This window comes from Rhea americana, unplaced genomic scaffold (genome assembly GCF_003343005.1).
Source record: "Rhea americana isolate MKP2758 unplaced genomic scaffold, rheAme1 scaffold_38, whole genome shotgun sequence".
NCBI classification, from domain to species: Eukaryota; Metazoa; Chordata; class Aves; order Rheiformes; family Rheidae; genus Rhea; species Rhea americana.
The window spans coordinates 559,091-579,298 of NW_028186512.1; the positions used below are offsets into that span (position 1 = coordinate 559,091).

Below are 20,208 nucleotides of genomic sequence, written 5' to 3' on the forward strand. Positions count from 1 at the left end.
AATGAAGGGACTGCAGCTTCTCTCATACAAGGAGAGGCTGAGAGAGCCGAGACTGTTCAGCCGGGGCAAGGGAAGACTCAGGGGGATCTTACTCGTGTGTGCAAATATCCGATGGGAGGGCGTGAACAAGATGGAGCCAGAGTCTACTCGGTGGTGCCTAGTGACAGGACAAGAAGCAGTGGGCACAAATTAAAACACAAGAAATTCTGTCTGAGCATCAGAAAGCAGTTCTTCGCTGTGAGGGAGCTGAACACTGGACCGTATTGCTCAGAGAGGTTGTGGAGTCTCTGTCTTTGGAGACATTCAGAACCCRACTGGATGCAGTCCTGGGCAACCTGCTCGAGGTAACCTTACTTGAGCAAGGGTTTGGACGAGATGATCCCCAGAGGTCCCTTCCAACCTCAGCAATTCTGTGAATCTCTGAATACTGTGCTTTCATTTTGCTATGAATAATGGACCACTTTAAAAAATCTCTATAAAATAAAATGATTTTTTTYTTCAGTTTCCAAGCATTTTAGAAGCCTCATTACTAGGTGATGCAGAGAAAGTCTTCTGTTTCTTTAAAAAATATTAATGGATGAAATTTGAGATTGCAGTTGTCTGATAGACTGCAGTTTTGTTATGATGATTTTGAAGCTCTTTATTGGGTGTTGTAGGTTCAGCTGATCCTGTACACCTACCTATCTACTGAGTTTGTTGGCACTGTTAACATATACAATGCAATCCGGCGAGTTGGAACAGTTCTTTTGGTCATGCATACCCTGAAGTATTATTAYTGGGTAGTGAATCCTCAGGATCGCAGTGGTATTGCTCCCAAAGGTTTAGGTATGTGTTCATTTCTACTCTTGCAAGCTAACATTTATTATAAGCATTGTGTTCAATGTGTCACATGAACTGTAAATGTTCCAGAAAAATAATTATTTTAATAGGATGGGTTCACTCTAACTCTTGAAGGCTCTTTTCAAAAATCAACTAATGAAAATCTTTGAAGAAAATTATATTGTCACTATATATTATTTTAATAATATTAGATTTTATGTTAGACAGATACTAGAACTGGAAGAGCACATAGGGTTTTGTAGGTGTGGATCTGTGTTTGGGATACAAGCTCTCTTTATGGAGCTTGTGCAAGTTCTGAACAGCTTTAAGTGCCTGTTAGATCTGCTGATAGGACCAGTGTAGCTGAAAGCAGGTATATTGAGTCTATCTGAGAGGCATAGAGGTTTGAACTTGTTGGAAACATGCTTTATAAGCTTGCTTAATCTGTACAGTGAACTCATGGGGAAAGAAGTAGCAAGAAATTTAGAACATGTGTTTTGTACTTGTTATTGACATGGAAAGAGAACACTGCAAGGAAAAAGCAAAGGGAATAGCTGCCTAACTGAGAAGGCCATACTATAGAAGGAACTGGGGGAGATGAAATGTGCRGCCGCTCAGTACATAGTTTAAACATGTACCGATGGGCCTGGAGCAGACTAGGAAATTAATGCTTCTTGAAAATGTGTCTTTATGACTCTTTTTATTATTGTTCTGAATTTTATGGGGATGATGCACACACCACCTTCTCAGTCTTTTGACAGAAGGAAAGTACCTTCTTTCTCTGCTCTCTCCTGTGATGAAGAAAAGATCTGGAATTTCAGGGAGAAACAGTGGGTGAAAGAGAGCTAGATGTGCTGGGAGTGAGGGGTCTGCTTCACAGAATGACCAACTGTTGGAGCATTGCAGATTACTTCGTAGTAGTTTGTGTCTTGTAAGGAACAAAGTATATGCGGTTTTTCATTTCAGTGAAGACATGGATTTATGTAATTAGCTTCTGAAACTGAAGCAAGCGTATGTATAGAATAGTCTTACTGTTTTAGTTTGTATGGCTTATTTTGACTAGACTGGTCTATGTTGAAAATACCTATTCTTAGACAAAATATGCCAGTGGGCATATCCTGTACAAAAACATAGTCTTGTATGATTACTTGCGTTTGCTAATTGATTTGCTTTTACCTGATGATTATGGTCATAGAAACTGGGAACCTATGAGCCAATGTAAAAACTATCCCTGAGAGGATAGTTTGCTTTCTATATAAAGGCTTTTTCTTGGCTTTGCTGTATGGTTGCACCTGTTATTTTAACCCTGTCTCTCCTGGGAGCTACTCGATATTTAAGCATTTAAAATATTTTAGTAGTACTCTACACAGAAATGGTAGAAGCAAGTCCTTGACTTTAAGTTAACAAATTAAGTCTTTGGCTTAAGGTAGCTTTTATATGAAGTATTGCAGGATTCATTTTTGTCATGTATGGCCTATGGGTAATAATGTCATCTAGTGTTACCTTTAAGCTTTAGTAAACAGTAGTCTTAAAAAGAATTGTACCCTGCAAAATTTGAAATCTAAGAATTCTAGTGTAAAATTCTCATATTGGAGTTATTTCTTGCACAAAATTGGTAAAAGAAGAATGGTTCTTCTTTATGGAAATGGAGACTTGTAAAACTGTGAAAAGAATTCAGAAGTTTTTAGAAAACTGCATTTAATAAAAGCTTTTGCAGAACCTCACTAGTCAAAGCATTTTGCTAATAACCAGTACTAAAATTATTACTATTTCGTACTCCAAAATGGAGGAAAAATAACTGTACTCAAAATTGTGCCCTCTTCATGTAGCAAGTGCCTCTTATTTTTCTGTATATGAAAATGCATTTTATACTAATAAGCACTTTTAGTTTGTATTTTATGTATCCACTTTTTTTTTCTGTTGTAGATGGGCCACGACCTAATCAAAAAGAGATTTTATCTCTGCGAGCATTCTTACTAATGTTCATTAAGCAGCTAGTAATGAAGGTAGGCTAACTTTTAAATTGTGGTAAGGTATCCAAGTTCCTTTTCATAAGGAAAGCAACTTGACTATAACTTTCTTTTTTCCTAAGCATGTTGAGATTCGTAAACAAGTAAGTAAATGGAAATAGCATTTAAGATGCATTGTCTTATTGTGGCTGGTGTCATAGACAGTGGTGCTGAAGATGTATTTTCTCTCTTTTAAGGTGATTTTTCAGAAGTGGAATAGTTAAATCATTGATTTAAAAATATCTGCTGTAGGGGAGATACGTACTTTTTGATTTGGTATTTTGCTTTTGACAACAACAATACCACTTGCATCAGAAGTGCGTAGAGTAAAAGAGTAGATTTGATAGTAGTATAACATTGGATGCTATGGACAGAGGAGAACAAGATACTCCCTCTACCAGAACAAATACCAGTTTTGCAAATATTTGTTCAACATTAGATAATAACTTGATAGTTTTACTGATTATAGAGGCTTCATAGCCCTTTTCTACTGTAAGTTCTGATCTCTTCTTATTTGTATCTCCTTTCTCTGGGCTATGTCTTCTGTGTTTGATCCAACTTTTTTCTCCCCTTCTTTGTGCTGTTAAGGTACCAAAATGTTTCCTGTGCTGCTCTCYAGAATCGTAGCAGTTGGGAAGAGTAACTACCAGAAAAGTTCTGCTCTTAACTTGCCCACTCTTTATTGAAATCATATGTTCTATAATTGACATACTGGGGAAGATTTAGTTATCAAATTCTAAATGACCTTTTTTGAGTATGTGAATTTGATTTTTCTGTTGAAGGTTTATGACTTGGACAGTTTTGGATAGACCTTCCCAGGGACAGTAGAAAGGATGTCCATGATAAAAGGTTGATTCTTCTGCAGATTTTTTAGCTCTCTCCTTCCATAATCCCATTCTCATAAATGTTTTGTTTTGTTTCTCAATTCACCAAAAGAAATCTTAAGGCAGGTTTATGATATAGAAAARGTAAATTATTTAAATTTTTGCAAAGTTGAAAGCAACTGAAGATAATTCTGAAGTGCAAAAAAATAAACAATCTCTGCTGTAGGCATAGCTAAGTTATGCTTATAACAAACATCCATGCTCTTTGCTGCCATAAATCAGTGCATTAAAAAAACCCTCTCAGTTCACATTTGCTGTATCAGTTCATGTACTATGTTACTTGCTAGCTTACCTTTATGGCTGTCTTGGAGTCTTCTTAATGCACTTTTGTAACCTTCAGCTGGGTTCTTTTGGGACGGAGAAACAGCTACCTTCTATCTATGAAACTATTATAGTACCCATTGAAAAAAAGTTTGTCTTGTGAGACTCTTTTGCAAACTGCTCTTTGTATGTTGAAAGGTGATAGTTAAAATTTGATTTTTTTAAAGGACTATGGAATAAAAGAAGATGAATTGCAGGCCATTCTGAATTATCTACTCACTATCCATGAGGTAACTTTTATTTATTTATTTATTTWTTTACATTGCTTTTGCTGTTCATGTCCACTAAGTAAATTATCTTAATGTTTTCAAATAAAATATAAAACCTTTTTTGCCACAAGATGGCTCTGGAAAAGAAGTAGCAAATATTGTCCAATTCTTAAGCATTGTGTGTTGAATTACCAATACTGCGCAGTGCACTATGTTCAATATTAGATTGAAGTTCAGTAAGCCAGTAACTCAAAATAGTTTCCTATGTTGATTTACCAAGCAGAAAAGCAGATGGTGCTTAAAAAAAAAAACTTGTTTTATGCTGCCTAAGGAATATTTTTAATTTTGTTTTTTACTCCTTTTTATTCTGCTTCTTAAATAAAGCAATAAAATTGAAAAAATACATTAAAAATAAAYGTGCATGTTAATGGCATCTAAGAGAAGCATATAAACTTAATTGAGAGAAAATGTTGGTTACCACTGATACATCTGCATCGTCACATTTTAGCACCGGGAAAAGGCACTTTATRCCAGATGCAACATCAAAGACGAGGGAAATGGGAACATAAATCTAACCAGTCTAATCTCTGTGAGGGTGCTTGAAATGGGTAAAATAAGGAATTAATTGAGCTTTGCTTCAAGTAGTACAGATTTTTTAATTTTTAATTTTTTATTTTCTATGTACACTTATATCATCCTTTTAATCTCTCTGCTGGTTGCTGAAGCATGTACTTGGCTGCATCATGGTCGAATAACTTATGTCATTCTCCTGTATATAGATATCTTAAAAAAAAAAAAAAAAAAAAAAAAAATCCTGGTAACAAAGGTGGACCAAAATAGCAGAAGCTTTATATAGCCTTTAGATGAGAAAGTGATAATATTTTTAGTTATATAATGAGGTTTCTATTGCCTAGTCTAAAAGATGGATACTGAATCCTAATGAATTAGTTATCTAGATGTAAATTCATAGCAACGACAATAAAAAAGCAAAATTCGGTTGTCTTATGAGGCTCATTTGTCAATGATAGCGTCTGTGATGCAAGCTAATGATATTTTCAGTGGAGCAGAGTTGTTCAGGAGGCTTAAGACTGGTTTACTAATAGGGACAGAATCAGAATATATGTTCAAAAATGATGGAAAATGTTATTTAAACTAAATTTTCTTTTTAATACCACAGAGAATGTGAAAAGAAGACATGATTGCATTTTGCTGCTTTGTAGGGCTTTTTGTAATTGTAATATAATTTTAGAAAAAATCCTGAACTATGACTTTTGAGTGCTTTAAACTAATAGTGTTAAAACTTTACAGGGTGGCTTGAATTATCCATTTTTTAGTATTGTCAGTGGCAGGTGATTTCCCCCCCCAGAGTGGGCATTTGTTAGTAGAGATTTCTTATTGAATACTGCCCAGTGCCCCAAATATGCAGCAGCTCCTGTGCAAGAAGAGAGGGAAATGTGCATGTGGACAGATGACCATGTGCATGGAGTGAAATAGCTATAGAGTCTGTTCCGTGTCAGGGGCTTACTCTCTAACACATTTGTGTCACTCTCCCCTCTATTAAAAAAAAAAAAAAAAAAGAAAAAAGAAAGAAAAAAAAGTATTTTCTAGATAATATTTTCTCTTGGCTCCATGAACTTGCCTTCTAGATCTTCAGCTCTTTGATCCTGGCCTATCCCTTTTGGCCCTTGGTATGCTAATACTGCTCAGATAATTTGCAGTGACTCTCTTGACCAAAAACATGCTCTAGCATAGATGCATTTTCATTTCAAATTTGTAATTTTTATTCAACAGGATGACAATCTAATAGATGTCCTGCAGTTACTTGTTGCTCTGATGTCAGAGCATCCCAGTTCTATGATCCCTGCTTTTGACAAGAGAAATGGATTGCGGTAAGTTAAATTTTGTAAGTAGGCAAAAAAGAATAGTATTTTGACCTTACTGTTGTTTGATAAAATTTCCATGTAGTCTGAAAGGTTCTTGTCACTGTATGTTGCAATCTCAGACTCCTTTTGGGTGAGGGTGGTCACATTATTGAACTTTCCTAATTTAAAATGAATCTACATGGATTTTGTGGGGAGAAAATAGCATCAGGCAAAAAAAGGTAAGAATTATTCCTAGAAGACTATGTGGAATAGTAATTCTCTTGCTGTATAAAGGCAGAATCTCAATTCATACATTTTTTTGCACCTATTGGTTAACCCCTGTTTATATATATACTTTTTTTCAATTGGTCTTTCTCAAGAGACAGCATTCAGGCATGTTTATAATTGTTTCCTTCCTTTTTAGTGCTAGGCTGATTTTTTTTTTCTCCTCCTTTCTAACCCATTTTCTTCAGCATTGTCTTCATTTGTACGGTAATGTATTATGTTATGGGAAACTAATAAAAACTCTAAATAATAAAGTATATGAATGTCATGTTGGGTCTCTAATATAATACATTTGTTTTTACTACTTAACAACTGACAGTAGACATTTTCCTTTTTATTAACTAGTGTATGGGCAAGTCAGTATGAATAGTGAGTCCACAGTGAGAAATCATTTTATTTTCCTGTCTCATTTTTACATTGCTTGCTCCTGTAGTATCTCCAGTCACTTAATGGGTTGCTTATATATTTATTTTTTTAATATTAAAAAACYCTTGTTATTTAAATATAAAAATAATTCTACAAGTCTTTATAAGTAGTTTTTAGAAATAATTAAAATTTTAAGTTACCAGTCTACTGAAGAAATAATAATCACATGAAAATATTTTTCCTTATGAGACTAAGTATCACTTGTACTGTTCTGTTAGGAAAAACAGGGGAATGGATTATATTAGCATGACATTATATGGTGGGCTTGCCCTTTGATTGTATTCCACAGCTATTGTTGCTTCAACTTCCCTAGGATAAATTATTTACTATAAATAATTGAATTTTAATCATTTATGGGTTTTCATTTAGATTCCAATGTAGAATCAGATTTTATTTGTCTCAGTTTAGATGTCCTGGGTACTATCTTTAGGTAGGCAATAGTTAAGGAACATATAATTGGTGGTGAGTACTTAGGTATGTATAAATAAGGCTTATTAACCCTGGCTATGTTCTGTGAACTTTCTACAACAGACTGATGTGAAATGCAATATTTTAACACTAGATACTTTTGGAATGTTTCTTCAGAAACGTTTTTTAATAAAGCTTTACAAATTTCCTCAGAATATCTCTTTAAGTAGTGGAGAAATGTTAATATCGCATAGGTGGTAGAACAAGAGTTTGAAATTTGGCATCATACAATTGGTGAGAGTCGCACTAATAGCCAGAATGTGCTTTTCTGGAGCCTCCCACTTACCAAAGTTTTAAGCTTCTGAAATTTGTTGTTCAAGCATTTGCATTAAGGTGGAGAGAGAGTTCTCTGGCAGTGGATTTGCAGCAGTCTGTGTCTGGTAGAAAGTGGGTAGGCCTTTACCTGAGTTACTGCTGGCATGCTCTAGGATGCTGAACATGAGAAATGAAAACAGATTTGAATGAACGGAACTGAGTAAAGGAAGTGTATACTTTTTTTGAAAATCTAAAATTACATTAAAGACTACTTTACTTTTGAGACCTCCTTACAGATTGCAAAATCTGCAGAGATGAGAAGCTTTCTAGTAATAGGGGAAAGAGTTGAAGGGAGAATAGTTTTCACATGGACAGGACATTGAATGCTGCTTTGGAGAATGGGCTTTTTGCCTGGGTTGCCAGGCAGACTGCTTACATCACACATTTCCTTAATTCTCACTAATTGTGGTTTCTTGCCTTTTCTGTGGCCCCACCTTGAGAAACTTACAGTCTGATATCTAGAAGAGCTGAAGATTTGCTAGTACAACTACATTCAGTGAGAGAGTTTGTCCAAAGAGAGTTGTATACATTCCTTTTCAAGGCCCCTGGGTATTTTGACTTGTTCACCTGTAATAAAGATTATTATTTTCATTGTCTTTTCTTGGTGTCTTATCTGAAAAATAGGGGAATATCAAAGAATCATAGAGTCAGTAAGGTTGGAAGGGACCTCTGGAGATCATCTAGTCCAAGCTCCCTGCTCAGCAGGGTCACCTAGAGCCTGTTAGAAAGGGTTGCGTCCAGGCGGGCCTTGAATATCTCCAGAGGAGGAGACTACACCACCTCTCTGGGCAACCTGTGCCAGTGCTCTGTCACTCTTACAGAATATCTCCTTGTGATATGAAAAAGAACACAGTAATATCTATTCATCACCCATACACTATGACAAAACCTATGAGATGATCATTTCATGGTCACTACATGCTGGATGGCATGTCTTGAAAGAAATAGTTCACTGAGATCTCTCATCATAAAGACGTAAGCAGCAGAGGTGCTGTCCTAACTATAGATGATCCTACAAAGATTGTTTAAGAGTCCTGATAGGATGGAATTCTGGTTGTAGGAGACATTTCCTAATTAGCATGATGAACATCCCCAATTTTTTAATTTTAGATTGGTTGCATTAAAGAAAAGCTCTCTGTGTAACAAGATAATAGAATCAGAATAAACAAAAGTGCTCAAACTGTTTTGTAGCTGTTCTGAAATACACAATACAGTGCCCTGCTGCAGGATGGTAGGGCAATGGTTTGGCTCTTACTGAAAATGGAAAAGTGAAAACTGTTTATATTCTTGTCAGAATTCTAACAGAGATTGAAATAACACCTACCATCATAATTTAAGAGGAGTAATGACTGGAAGAATATCTTCTAGAAAGAACATGTATTTAAACACGTCAAACTTAGCAGGCAAGACAGTTCAGCTAAGATTCCAATGTATTTTTGCATTAAAGATTTTATACTTAATATTCTGAAGAGCAGAAATGARTATGGGTAAAATGACAAGATTTCCTCCCAACTTGGTGCTTTTTTTTTTCACTTCCTGAGTGACCAGCAAAGGACATGAGTGTCAAATAATAGTGCTAGTAATAAATCTCCATCCAAATATGGCTCTTTCTATTCAGCCACATTTTTCATTAAAACAATTATTTGCTTGTTTTTCTGGTTAAAATAGTAGATTAAGAGAGTTTTGCATATAGAAATTGCAACAACCTTTTCACAGCTATACATATATTTTCTGATATTTTGGAGAATTTAAAAGCAGATTAGAAATCTCCAAATAGAATTTAAAAATGTGAAAAACAAATTGTTGTGTTATTAACAAAAATGTTATACTATTTTTTTCTAGTCTTATTAGTAGCCATCTTTTTAACTCCAGGCCCTTGGCCCAGACACAAACTTACTTGCAGTCTAATGCAGTTGATCTGTCATTTCAAAAACTACTGTTTGTTTCAATTATTTTAGGAAGCCTTATGTTTTCTCCACTTAGGGTTGTCTACAAGCTTTTAGCATCAAAAAGTGAAGGCATCAGGGTGCAAGCTCTAAAAGTGATGGGATATTTCTTAAAGCATCTTGCTCCAAAGTAAGTGCTGATTTAGATCTTAAGAAAATTGTGCCGTGTGTGTGTGTATGTGTATATACAGACTTATATAATTTTGTCTGTGTAAAATAGAATAAAATAACAAATGCTGTGTTGAAGGTTAATCAGTAAATATGCTTCACCAAATAGGAAATATTATTCTTCTGAGTACCTTTCAGTTTGTTTGTCATTACATCATTTTTGATGTGGTGGAACTACTTGTTACTGGAAACTACTGTCCAGGCATTATCACTTCTTTATCATATTCCTTTACTACTGCTAACCTGCATTATAATTCTCTATTTTTAAAGCATTTTTTTTGCGTAATTCCAGTGAAATCAGTAAGAATTAGAATAGTAAGATTCAAACCCATATTGCTTACTGAGAACTCACTTTAAGATGTCTGAAGTATCTTTTTCAATGTTCTTAATAAAATTGAGTAAAACTACATTAATGTTAACAAACAGTTCCTTTTTTTTATATGGCTGATAGCCTATATGCCTAACCAGTTTTGTGATCTGGAGATTAACTAAGGTAGAAGCTTGTATATTGGTGAGATTGCCATGGCTCGGAGTTGAAGCAGATATCTATTTGTTTAATCTGTAACAAAACAGTGTTTTGCAGTATTCATATAAACATTTTTACCCTTTCGTTATGAAGGTGAGTAATGTAGAAATCTAAAGCCTTTTCAGCTGTGTCTGTACTTCAGTAACTCTTGCTTACCTGTAAAGTTAATCCTAATTTATTTTGATTTTATTCCTTCTTTTGTGCTTTAGCCATGATGTGTACACATATGAGAGTACTTGGGTAGTCATGGACAAACGTCAGTGCTACTTGTCCTTACTTTGAATAGTGCGTAGATCTCTCCGCTCTTTTTCTTGAAATGTTTTCTTTAGCATGATTTTTTTTTTTTTTTTTTGAACCTGGGAGTCATGAAGTGGTCCATCTGCAGAAGAAAATATGATATTGATATCAATCAACTGAGTTAGCTGGAAAGTTGGAAACAATATGAGATAACTAGTGAGATTGCTGTCCGTGGTTAAAATGTATATTTGGCTTAAATAGGGACAAAGATGCCCTTTCCTTAATGTTTATCAAGAAATCCTGAAGGATCTGTYCTAGCTTTTTGAGCCCATTGGTGAGTGAGCAGTATCTGTGGAAGAAAGACATCGGTCTTCCAACTACCTTTAGGGAATGACTTGTCCTTTCAGAATGATCCTCTTTGACTCCTTGACCTTTTTCTTAGTCAAAAATGAAGACATAAGGGAAAAAAGAATTAATGTTTTAATTTCGTATTTCTTGAGGCACTTTTTTTTTTTTTTTAGCAAGTTGAGTATGCAAGTTTATTTTTCTCTTTCTGTGCTATTTTAGGAGAAAAGCTGAAGTCATGCTTGGACATGGATTGTTCTCTTTGTTGGCTGAAAGGCTGATGCTTCAGACAAGCTTAATCACAATGACCACATACAATGTCCTATTTGAGGTAGTAATATACCATAGTTAGGATCCAATCTTCCTAATTACTTGTAAGACATTGTTAGAAAATTGCTTGCATATTTTGGCTGATATGTTCCAGATGACATTAAAACCTTAGCACGATGCAGCTGGGAGCTGTTATTTTTTTTTCCAAAGCTCACTACTTGAGATTTTTTTTTTCCTTACTTGGATATGCTCATTATGAACAATTCCAGATAATGAGCGAGTTCAGTGTCTCAAGCAGACATTCACGTGTGTGTGGAATTTTATTCCAACAGTGATCTTGCCTTTCAATGACTGTTTTGGTTAGATTCAGGTTTCTCTTCCAGTGCACTGAAAATAACAGTTGCGCTTTTAAGAGAGTGCAAAAAATGGACTTGAGTAAAATTTTAGAAATGAGGAATTAAGTTATGAAGAAAAAGGACGAGTGATCCTTGTGTAGTTTTATAACTTTGAAATAATGATGACAGTGTAGAAAAGATGTATCCAACTATACTCCGGTAAGCTCGCTTTATGACCATTGATGTATGTTCTTCTTCCTTCTTGCTAGATTCTGACGGAACAGATTTGCACTCAAGTGATACATAAACAACATCCTGACCCAGATTCAACAGCAAAGATACAAAATCCTCGTAAGGATGATATAAATTTCTAAGTGATACCATCTTTAGACAAAATGACTGTTACTTAAAGAAAAAGAAAGCTTTTTAATTACATCTATGAGTCTGAATTCTGGTCTCAGTTTTTTGTAGTTTTTCGTGCAAGAGGAAAGATAATGTGTGTTTAGTTGGAGTTACTCAGGAAGCATATATCTTCAGCTTTTTGAAAGATATCTTATGTGTCTAAATGTGTATGTAGTTCATAGCTCACCCTTTTTGGCTGTGCAGTATGTTATGGTTTTCAAGACTTGCATACACAGAATATTTTGATTTAGTACATGTTGAAGTTCCAGCACAATTTTGATTGCGTTATTTAGTGATGTCAGACTAAATTACCTGAAGTATGGAAAGATCTTTCATCTTAAATAACTCTCAGTATGACAATGCTAGAATGMAAGTAGGAGAAATGTATCTATTTATGTTTTGGTTCACTTACTTCATGGAAAATATCTTGATATGAAACTTAAGATGTCTTTTGAACTAAAAGGAAATACGAATCTCCTTTCCTAAATTATATGCATTATTAATGTACTCTGTGTGTAATACAATAGTATTATAATAGCTTTGGGAGTTCATTTTTTTTTTGTAGAAAAATACAGAATTTTTACTTTCATAGCTGCTATGTAAGTGTAGGGCATTAAGTGTAGGGCATTAAGTGTAGGGCATAGTTATGGAGTTATTTTGTGTGGAAAGTAGGGCAGAGAAAGGAAAGGCAAGTAGATACAGAGGAGAGAAACCTAACTGGAGATTGATATTTGCTTTCTGGCAAATCCATATGAAGCAATAGAAGTGTGACAAGATTTCTGTTTCTTAAAATTTTTGAAGTTGACAGTCGCTGCTGTGATCACTACAGACTATTTGTAGTGTGACCTGTGAGTCTGGAATCATCTAGATTTACTAGGAACAGTGACTTTCCGAGTACATCTGTAAAGTCAATGTTTAATAATATTAAATAGAGACTTTTAAAAAGAAATTCTACAAGATGAGTTGAAACTACACAATGACTGTGTCCAAATCCCATCTTAATTTAGTTGCAAAGTTAATTTGACTTATTTTAAGTAATAAGAACAGCAGTGTCACACTCCTTCAAAAAGTGGAACGTGACAACAATTTTGACTGCCTTAAAATACTGAAAGCAATACACTCGTAGAGTAACTGATGAACCTTTATACCAGGAAGGTTCTGTCCTCAGTGTTGTGTGTGTCTGTTTTTTTTTTTTTTTTAAACAACAAAAATCATTAAGAGTAGTTGGGAGTTATTCATATTCTTTGAAAATTCAAATATTGAGAGTGAGGGAAGTTATGCTTTTTTCTCATATATTGGTTTTGTAACTGATGCATTATATTATGTAGACTTTGTCTTAAGTCATTCATCTTAAGCCATTTATAGTAGTCATTCATCATATAGTTATAATTGTAGTTCTTAAACCTGATAATTCAAAAATTTTCATAGTATAATTCTGCTTCCATTTTCTTCAGCTATATAGGATTGTAAATCCCCCTAAAGGTGAACAGATGTGAGAAGTTTTGAAAGAAAGCATTTACATTGATCAAACCTACTCAAGTAGAGATGTGCCTTTTCTCAGTATAATACTTTTTTTAATGCGGCTTCACTTTTCTTGAAGTGATTAGCATACAAACAGTATTGAAAGATGTCTGGTATTTTAAGATTTGCTTTAGTATTAACATTTTGTTGCTCATGACCTATTTTACAGAGGTATTAAAAGTTATTGCAGTCCTGCTACGTAACTCTCCCCAGTGTCCAGAAACTCTGGAGGTTCGGCGAGCCTTTCTCTCAGATATGATTAAACTTTTTAATAACAGCAGAGAAAATAGGAGGTAAGATAGCTTGTTATGTGCACGTATATGCAAATAATGTAGGTAAATAATAGTGTCCTAATATAATAGCCTCATTAAGCAACTATAGCTTCATTGCTGTTTAGCAAATTCTGTACTCTTACTCTTCAATATTATAGAATATGTAGTATTAGAGAAGCTTGCATAGAGCAGTGATTTTGTGCATGTTAAATTCTTCACTTGGCTGATGTAAATTAAGATTTTGAAATCATACTATATAGTATATGTGCATTTTGCAGGAGTTTGTTGCAGTGCTCTGTCTGGCAGGAGTGGATGCTTTCTCTTTGCTGTTTTAACCCTAAGACTTCTGAGGAACAGAAGATAAGTGAGATGGTGTATGCCATATTTCGAATTTTGCTCTACCATGCGATCAAATATGAATGGGGTGGCTGGCGTGTTTGGGTGGATACACTGTCAATAACACATTCAAAGGTGAGTGTTTGAAACTGCTGGGAGATTTTGTACTGTTTGATGAAGTTTGGAGCTGTAAAGTGGTGGATCATACAATAAAATAGTGTTAAAATGAAGATCAACGGTTGAAATAAATAAAATCTTGGTGTTTGTATATGTTAYTGGACATAAAGATTTCAAATATTTGACAATTGAATGTTAATTTTGTTGTTTGAACAATTCAAACAAAAATGTTTCTTGTTGTTCAGTTGTGCTAGTATTTTTTGATATTAAAATGGCACATAAGTATTTTCAAAAATTAGATGATCAGATTTCAGGAGCATTTCTGAAGTATGTACTGGACTTCAGTTTTTAATAATGGCATGAACACAAGGTGGCGTACCATATCTATTCTTAAACAAAAATACTATTTAGAAACATCAAAAGGCAGTAAAACAAACCAGTAAAAGCAAAGAAATCGAAGTTAAGATGGACATTTCAGCTGTTAAGCCATCATGGGCTGCATGATGAGAAAGCAAATCCTCGCAGTATGAATAAGACCACTGAACTTCATTATTTTTCTGACTTTTTTTTTTTTGTGGTAACCAGAATTTTTATGATAGAAGTTATTAGTGAATCTCAATCAGGGTATTGTAAAATAACTGCTCTGCTTCCTTTTCCATACAAAAGAACGAGGCCTGTGTAAGCATAATTATTCTGGTTTATCAGAAAGATTTACTCAGGATAAATTAAATTGTAAATTATATATTTCTAAATTTGTATAAATTAAGTATGTGAAAAGAAGGACTGGAAGTCTGTGAATCCAGATAATCATTTTATGGCTTTAAGGGATTATTAGCATTTCTGAGGTTCCTTTATTTTGAATGAATTGAAGAAAAATGTCCATCTCTGTAGACAACATGAATACAGTTATTTTGCAGCTTTATTAATTCATCCTTTATATAGCTTGATAGTTAGTTGTTTGGCTATGGGATGGCAAACACAGAAATCCATATAATAGAAATGCATGAAGCAGCATTAAATGGTCACTTGGCTAAACAGGTTATTGGTGCAAAGAATTCAGGGCCAAATTTTAACCCATACTGAGGTTGGTCATGTTTTAGTCATACAAAAATACCTTAATCTTCTTTCATGTCAGCTCTTYAGCTCTCAAAAATCTCTTTTCTTTCTCCCAAGATGTAGAGATCATGGAATAGATCGTACAGTAGCAAACTGTGACCAGAGTAAAGTTTATAAACTGGCATAATTTAAAGCATTTCTCTGATTGCTTGGAATTGCTGGGGAACTGTCCCTAGGGAAAAGAGGAGAGGGTTAAGAAAACCACCTTTTTCCCCCTCTGTCGTACAGAGCTTTGGGGTATTGAATTTAAAAATGATCTTGCACTTACAAATTGTAGTTCTATTCTTTGACCTTTTTATGAGTTGTAAGTTAGTGTAATGGGTGAAATCTTACATAATTAATTTAACTAATCTATGTTAAGATGCTGACAGATTTTTGATCATTAATATATGTTAATTCTGTAACTTAATGTGGCTAATCAAATGGTCTAGAACTTACAGAAGAGAAAAAAAAAAATTCAATGATCCTATGGACCAAATATTAAGAAAAGGAATCTGTTTTTAGAAAACACCTAAAAACTGAGGGTGTGTAGATAATGTTACTTTTAGTTTTTCTCAACAGACTGCGTATATTTTAGAGCAGCGCTGTAGTGAATGAGAATATAATGTGCTTGACTCTTCCTGTTTCTCCTGTTTGGTTCCTGGCATGCTGGCATAGTGTGAGGTATCCTTGCTTGTGGGAAAAAAATTTTCCTACCTCAGTTTTCCAAAATCTGTTGGCTTTCAGGTCAAATATGTAAGGACTGCTTGTTCTTCCAGTCTGTTTCAGAGGAAGCTTGATAATAGCAGTGTTTAGAAGTGTGCAAGTAGAGGCAGTGCCAGCAATATAGTGGTATTGCAATTTGGAAGGAATTAAAGTGGATTTAAGGAAGTTCAGTTTGTTTGGATGTTAGTGCCAATATTATTCAGCTCTAAAAGCCTAAAGGAGCATGGCTGAGCAACAAAAGCACCTAGAAGTAAACCTAATGGTAAAGGTGTGAATGATGATACAGTATTTGAGAATTTTTAAAAAGGATTTTTTCCACCTTTTCTGTGTATTTACAGTATAACTTTTTTTTTGTAAGTAACATTTGCAGTTCATACAATTAGCAATGTAAGCATAGATGATGTTTCATAGCTATTTTTTATTTATTTAAATGTAATTAGGGTAAATCACAAAAACCCTTTGTGACAGAAACTAATGACTTGAATATGACCTTATGTAATGATATTAATATCCAATGATAATGAATTTTTAATTCTTCTGATTTTACTTATTTTGAGTATTCTTACATCCTCTTACACCAATTTTGAGATTCACGTAGTAGAGAGATAACGTGATGTGGACATAATTTAGTAGGCAGATTGTTACATGCTAAGTGCATCTCAGATGGTTTTGATTTTTAGTATGCTTTAAGAGTAATATGGGAATTACAGGAGCAAAAATACTTCCTTATCATTGCTAAGAGATTAACCAATTTGTGTTTTTAGTATGTCATCTCTAATTGTATTGGGTTGCTGCTTATTTTTCCTTTTTACAACCCTTTGCTCCATTCTTACCACTAATTTATAACACCATTCTATGATAAAGAACTAGTATATAAAGGACTAGTGCAGAATTGGATAGATTTTGCAAAGCTACACATCAAGATACATGCAGCTGCTATAAAAAGCCAAAGAAACTCAATTGCAATTTTATTGTCCAGTTTGATAGATTTCCTGCCACCTTTGTAGCAGGGAAGCTGTTTGTCACTGTAACCCTCTCCTCCAACAGCTGCACAGCATTTTATAAGCAGCAATGGCTTTTCTAGCATAATTATATTACATTGGTTTCCTTGGACTCAGAATTTAAAAGGTGTGTGTAACCTTTTTAAAGCCAAATTTCTTAGTATTGCTCATGTGTTTCCTGATTTCTTTTTTTCCTGCAAATATTAACATAGTGTATACAAATGTGTTTAATCTGCAGCTGCTAGCTCAATAAAAATGTTAATGAAAAAATTAAATCAAAACTTGAGTTTGTTGTAATCAGAGAGCACTGAATTTGTGAAAGCAGCTGGAAACTTCTAGTGTTTAAACATTATAACCATTCCAGCTAGGCCTTTATCTAGGAGCGTTACTTTGCAATCAGGACCRATGGTTTTGTGGTTAATAATAGGAAACAAGCGCTTGCCTTTTCGACCTTTCCGATTCTCCGTGTTTTAAATGAATGTAGTGTTTTACACAGCATACCCTTATAAATTATCTTAGTGTTTTACACTACTAGAAAAAAATGAGCATTTGCTTATTTCAGGTCCTTAAAATATCTTATTACTTAGAAAGATGCTTCATGTTACTTGTTACATGATCTGGTTAAAGAAAAGTCACTTGGGTAAATTCTGAACTTTGGAATAGCACAGATTAAGCCTCAGGAATGTTAATACATGGAAGCTACAGTTTCGTTGTTTCTTTATGTGGAAAATATTTTCGAATTTTGTTCACTGATCTGAACGGAAAGAAATTGTGTAATCTTAAAACATTAGTACTGTCACTTTAGCATACAATGTATTTCTAAATAATTGCTAGCTTTCAATCCAAAGAAGTACAACTGTAATAAGCATGGATAAGTGTTCAGTAAATATGCATCTTTTTAGATACCTCACTCATTTAATGCAGATGATGATGATATCTATGGAGTGTGTATTATGTTTGCCTGATTTTCAACACTACTGCAGATGAAGGGAAATGCAACAATAGTTAGGTAGTGGAGCAACTAATTTCTGATGAAAACTTAAACTTTTATTTACAGAGAAGGGAACATGGCTTAGTGATTTTGAAGGTATTGGACTGTCAGGATCTCTGGAGTCCAGATCCTGTTGGCACACCTGAGTTGTTGAGGGCTGTTGAGTCTCCTTTTCTGTCCCCGTTTCTGAAGAGGAAAAGGTCTCTCTCCCACAGTGGTGTTTTCAGGCATTGTTAGCTTTGAGGCATGCTGAAGATTTCAAGTGCTACTTAGTCCTCTGAAGCGTCTACGTTGCTCTTCTGAKAAGCGCAGTTAGTTAGCCCAGAGGATCATTGGACTACTGCAGGTTTTGGGATTTCAGGTATGACACCCAAAGCATATCATGAAGCAAAGCTGAGGGAGATGCAAATTATATAGGCAGAACACTTGAAATGCTGAAATAGAAGTTCATTTTTATCTTAAAAATAGCTATTTATAAAAAAAAAATTACTTATTCCAGACATAAATGATTCTCAGGGATTTGAAAAAATGAGGGGGGCACCTAATTTGTGGGGAGCTTAAGGAACTCATAGACTAGAGTGTTCATGCTCCCTTGAAATTATGTACCTCCCGAAAGTGTGATTCTGACAAAATCCTTCACCTTTTTTTTTTTTTTTTTTTTTTTTTTTAAAGTGTTTCCCTGCTTTTCATGTAGGAGGTATGTGGGAAGGGTTTTCCTGCTCACTGCCTCTGAGGAATTAATTGCAGCATTCAGCAGACAGAATAGGCAGGGGGCAGGGAGAGGTGCCTGAACCACTGATGGGTCCTTACACATGCAGCATGTACATTTAATGGGGAGCACCCCCATCTCATTAGCCACTCCCTTTGAGTAAATGAAATGTTAAAGCTGAAATTTGGGTAAATCAAACAAAAAATGAGGCAAGAAATAGGATTGGAGTGAGAAAGGTAGGCTGAGAATTTATGAAGCAGGAGTGAGCAGGATCAACTGAGTGAACTGAGCTGCATGAAAGCCTGAAAGAAGTGTGTGCGATAGGGATCTAGTACTAGTTGAAAAATACCCAAGGTCTGATAAAAGAAGAAATGAGGAAATGGATTTTTCAGGGACAAAAACTAATGCAAAAYGTTGCAGAGAGCTATGAGAAGTTATTACCATGCAAAGAAGACTTGAAAAGAGAGTGAATCCTCATGACTATATATATAAAAAGATTAGAAGATGGGATTTGTGTCTGCAGCATGGAAAATCGTTAGTGGCTGTCTTCAGTGTTGCTGCAGTGTTCTTGCTTACTGCCAACTCTCTTCATTGTGGCTGTGCTATTTTATATTTGGGAACTGAATGAGAAAACACTTCTGGGCCGTGAGTGGAGCTGATGGATGGGGAACCTCTCTGCTGCAGGGCTTCTCACAACATATGGAAACAGATTGGTAAAATAGAGAAGTGCACAATACTAATAGCTGGGTATTGAGACATCCAGTGTGGTAAGCACTGAATTTGACTACAACACATTTTCATTAATAGTTAAATATCAAATGTGCATAAAGCACACTGGTACTTCATGGGGAGTGTGTCTGTCAGCTGAACTGTGGAAATCATGGAAGGAAAGTGGATTGAGATAGGAAGGGAATATATACCTTGAAGATAACAAGCTCATGTCTTGCTATTTAAATGAAAGCCATAATTATGTTTGTGAAAATGAGCTGCAGCTTGAGTGTTTGGTACAGCGCTTTCAATTTATTATTGTATGGTGAGGTAATAGTAAGCTCTACCTTGACCTGATTTGAAAATAAAATTCTAACAAACATATATAGATTTCTCTCTCATAACTGAAGAATTTACAAGAATTATATTAACTAGTACTTTCTTATTCTTGAAATAACTTGTATGTGAGCATATTGTTTCTCAAGCTAGGAAGAAAAGAGGCCAAAATTTCTTGGTGAGATAAAAACACATGAACATGAAAATGTATTGGTACAGTGATTTTCATCCTTTCCCCACTTACGTATTAGTGAATACCTTTTAATGGAAACATGAGCTCCTCTAGAAACTTCTCATATGTAGCTGCATTTCTTAGCTTGCTTTTACTCAGAACCACTCAGAAATAACCAGAGATTCTTCAGGTCAGTGAGCTGCAGTCAGTGTACAGTGCACGCCTTTGTATCTTTCCCTTCACTGAATTTAAAATTAGTTTTGATATCTGTAGATACTGGTGCCTTCAGTCAAAATGGACAATTTTTGTTTGTTTGGAGAATAGTTTCCACTTTTGCACTGTTAGTGTTGCTAGTTGTAAAGTGGAAAAAACAGATCAATAAAGTCCTTGTGAATAT

General features: G+C 34.7%; 1 protein-coding gene across 2 annotated transcripts in view; it reads left to right on the plus strand.

Annotated features, from left to right (window-relative positions):
* The window catches only part of LRBA (LPS responsive beige-like anchor protein), a 399,174-nt gene that overhangs the window by 57,618 nt on the left and 321,348 nt on the right, over positions 1-20,208 (plus strand). For both annotated transcript variants that reach the window (XM_085313166.1, XM_085313167.1), the window contains exons 14-22: positions 657-825; positions 2,746-2,825; positions 4,201-4,263; positions 6,034-6,131; positions 9,582-9,674; positions 11,043-11,151; positions 11,695-11,776; positions 13,518-13,641; positions 13,899-14,091. In XM_085313166.1, the coding sequence (XP_085169292.1) occupies positions 657-825; positions 2,746-2,825; positions 4,201-4,263; positions 6,034-6,131; positions 9,582-9,674; positions 11,043-11,151; positions 11,695-11,776; positions 13,518-13,641; positions 13,899-14,091 (1,011 nt within the window). The remainder of the gene's footprint in view (positions 1-656; positions 826-2,745; positions 2,826-4,200; positions 4,264-6,033; positions 6,132-9,581; positions 9,675-11,042; positions 11,152-11,694; positions 11,777-13,517; positions 13,642-13,898; positions 14,092-20,208) is intronic.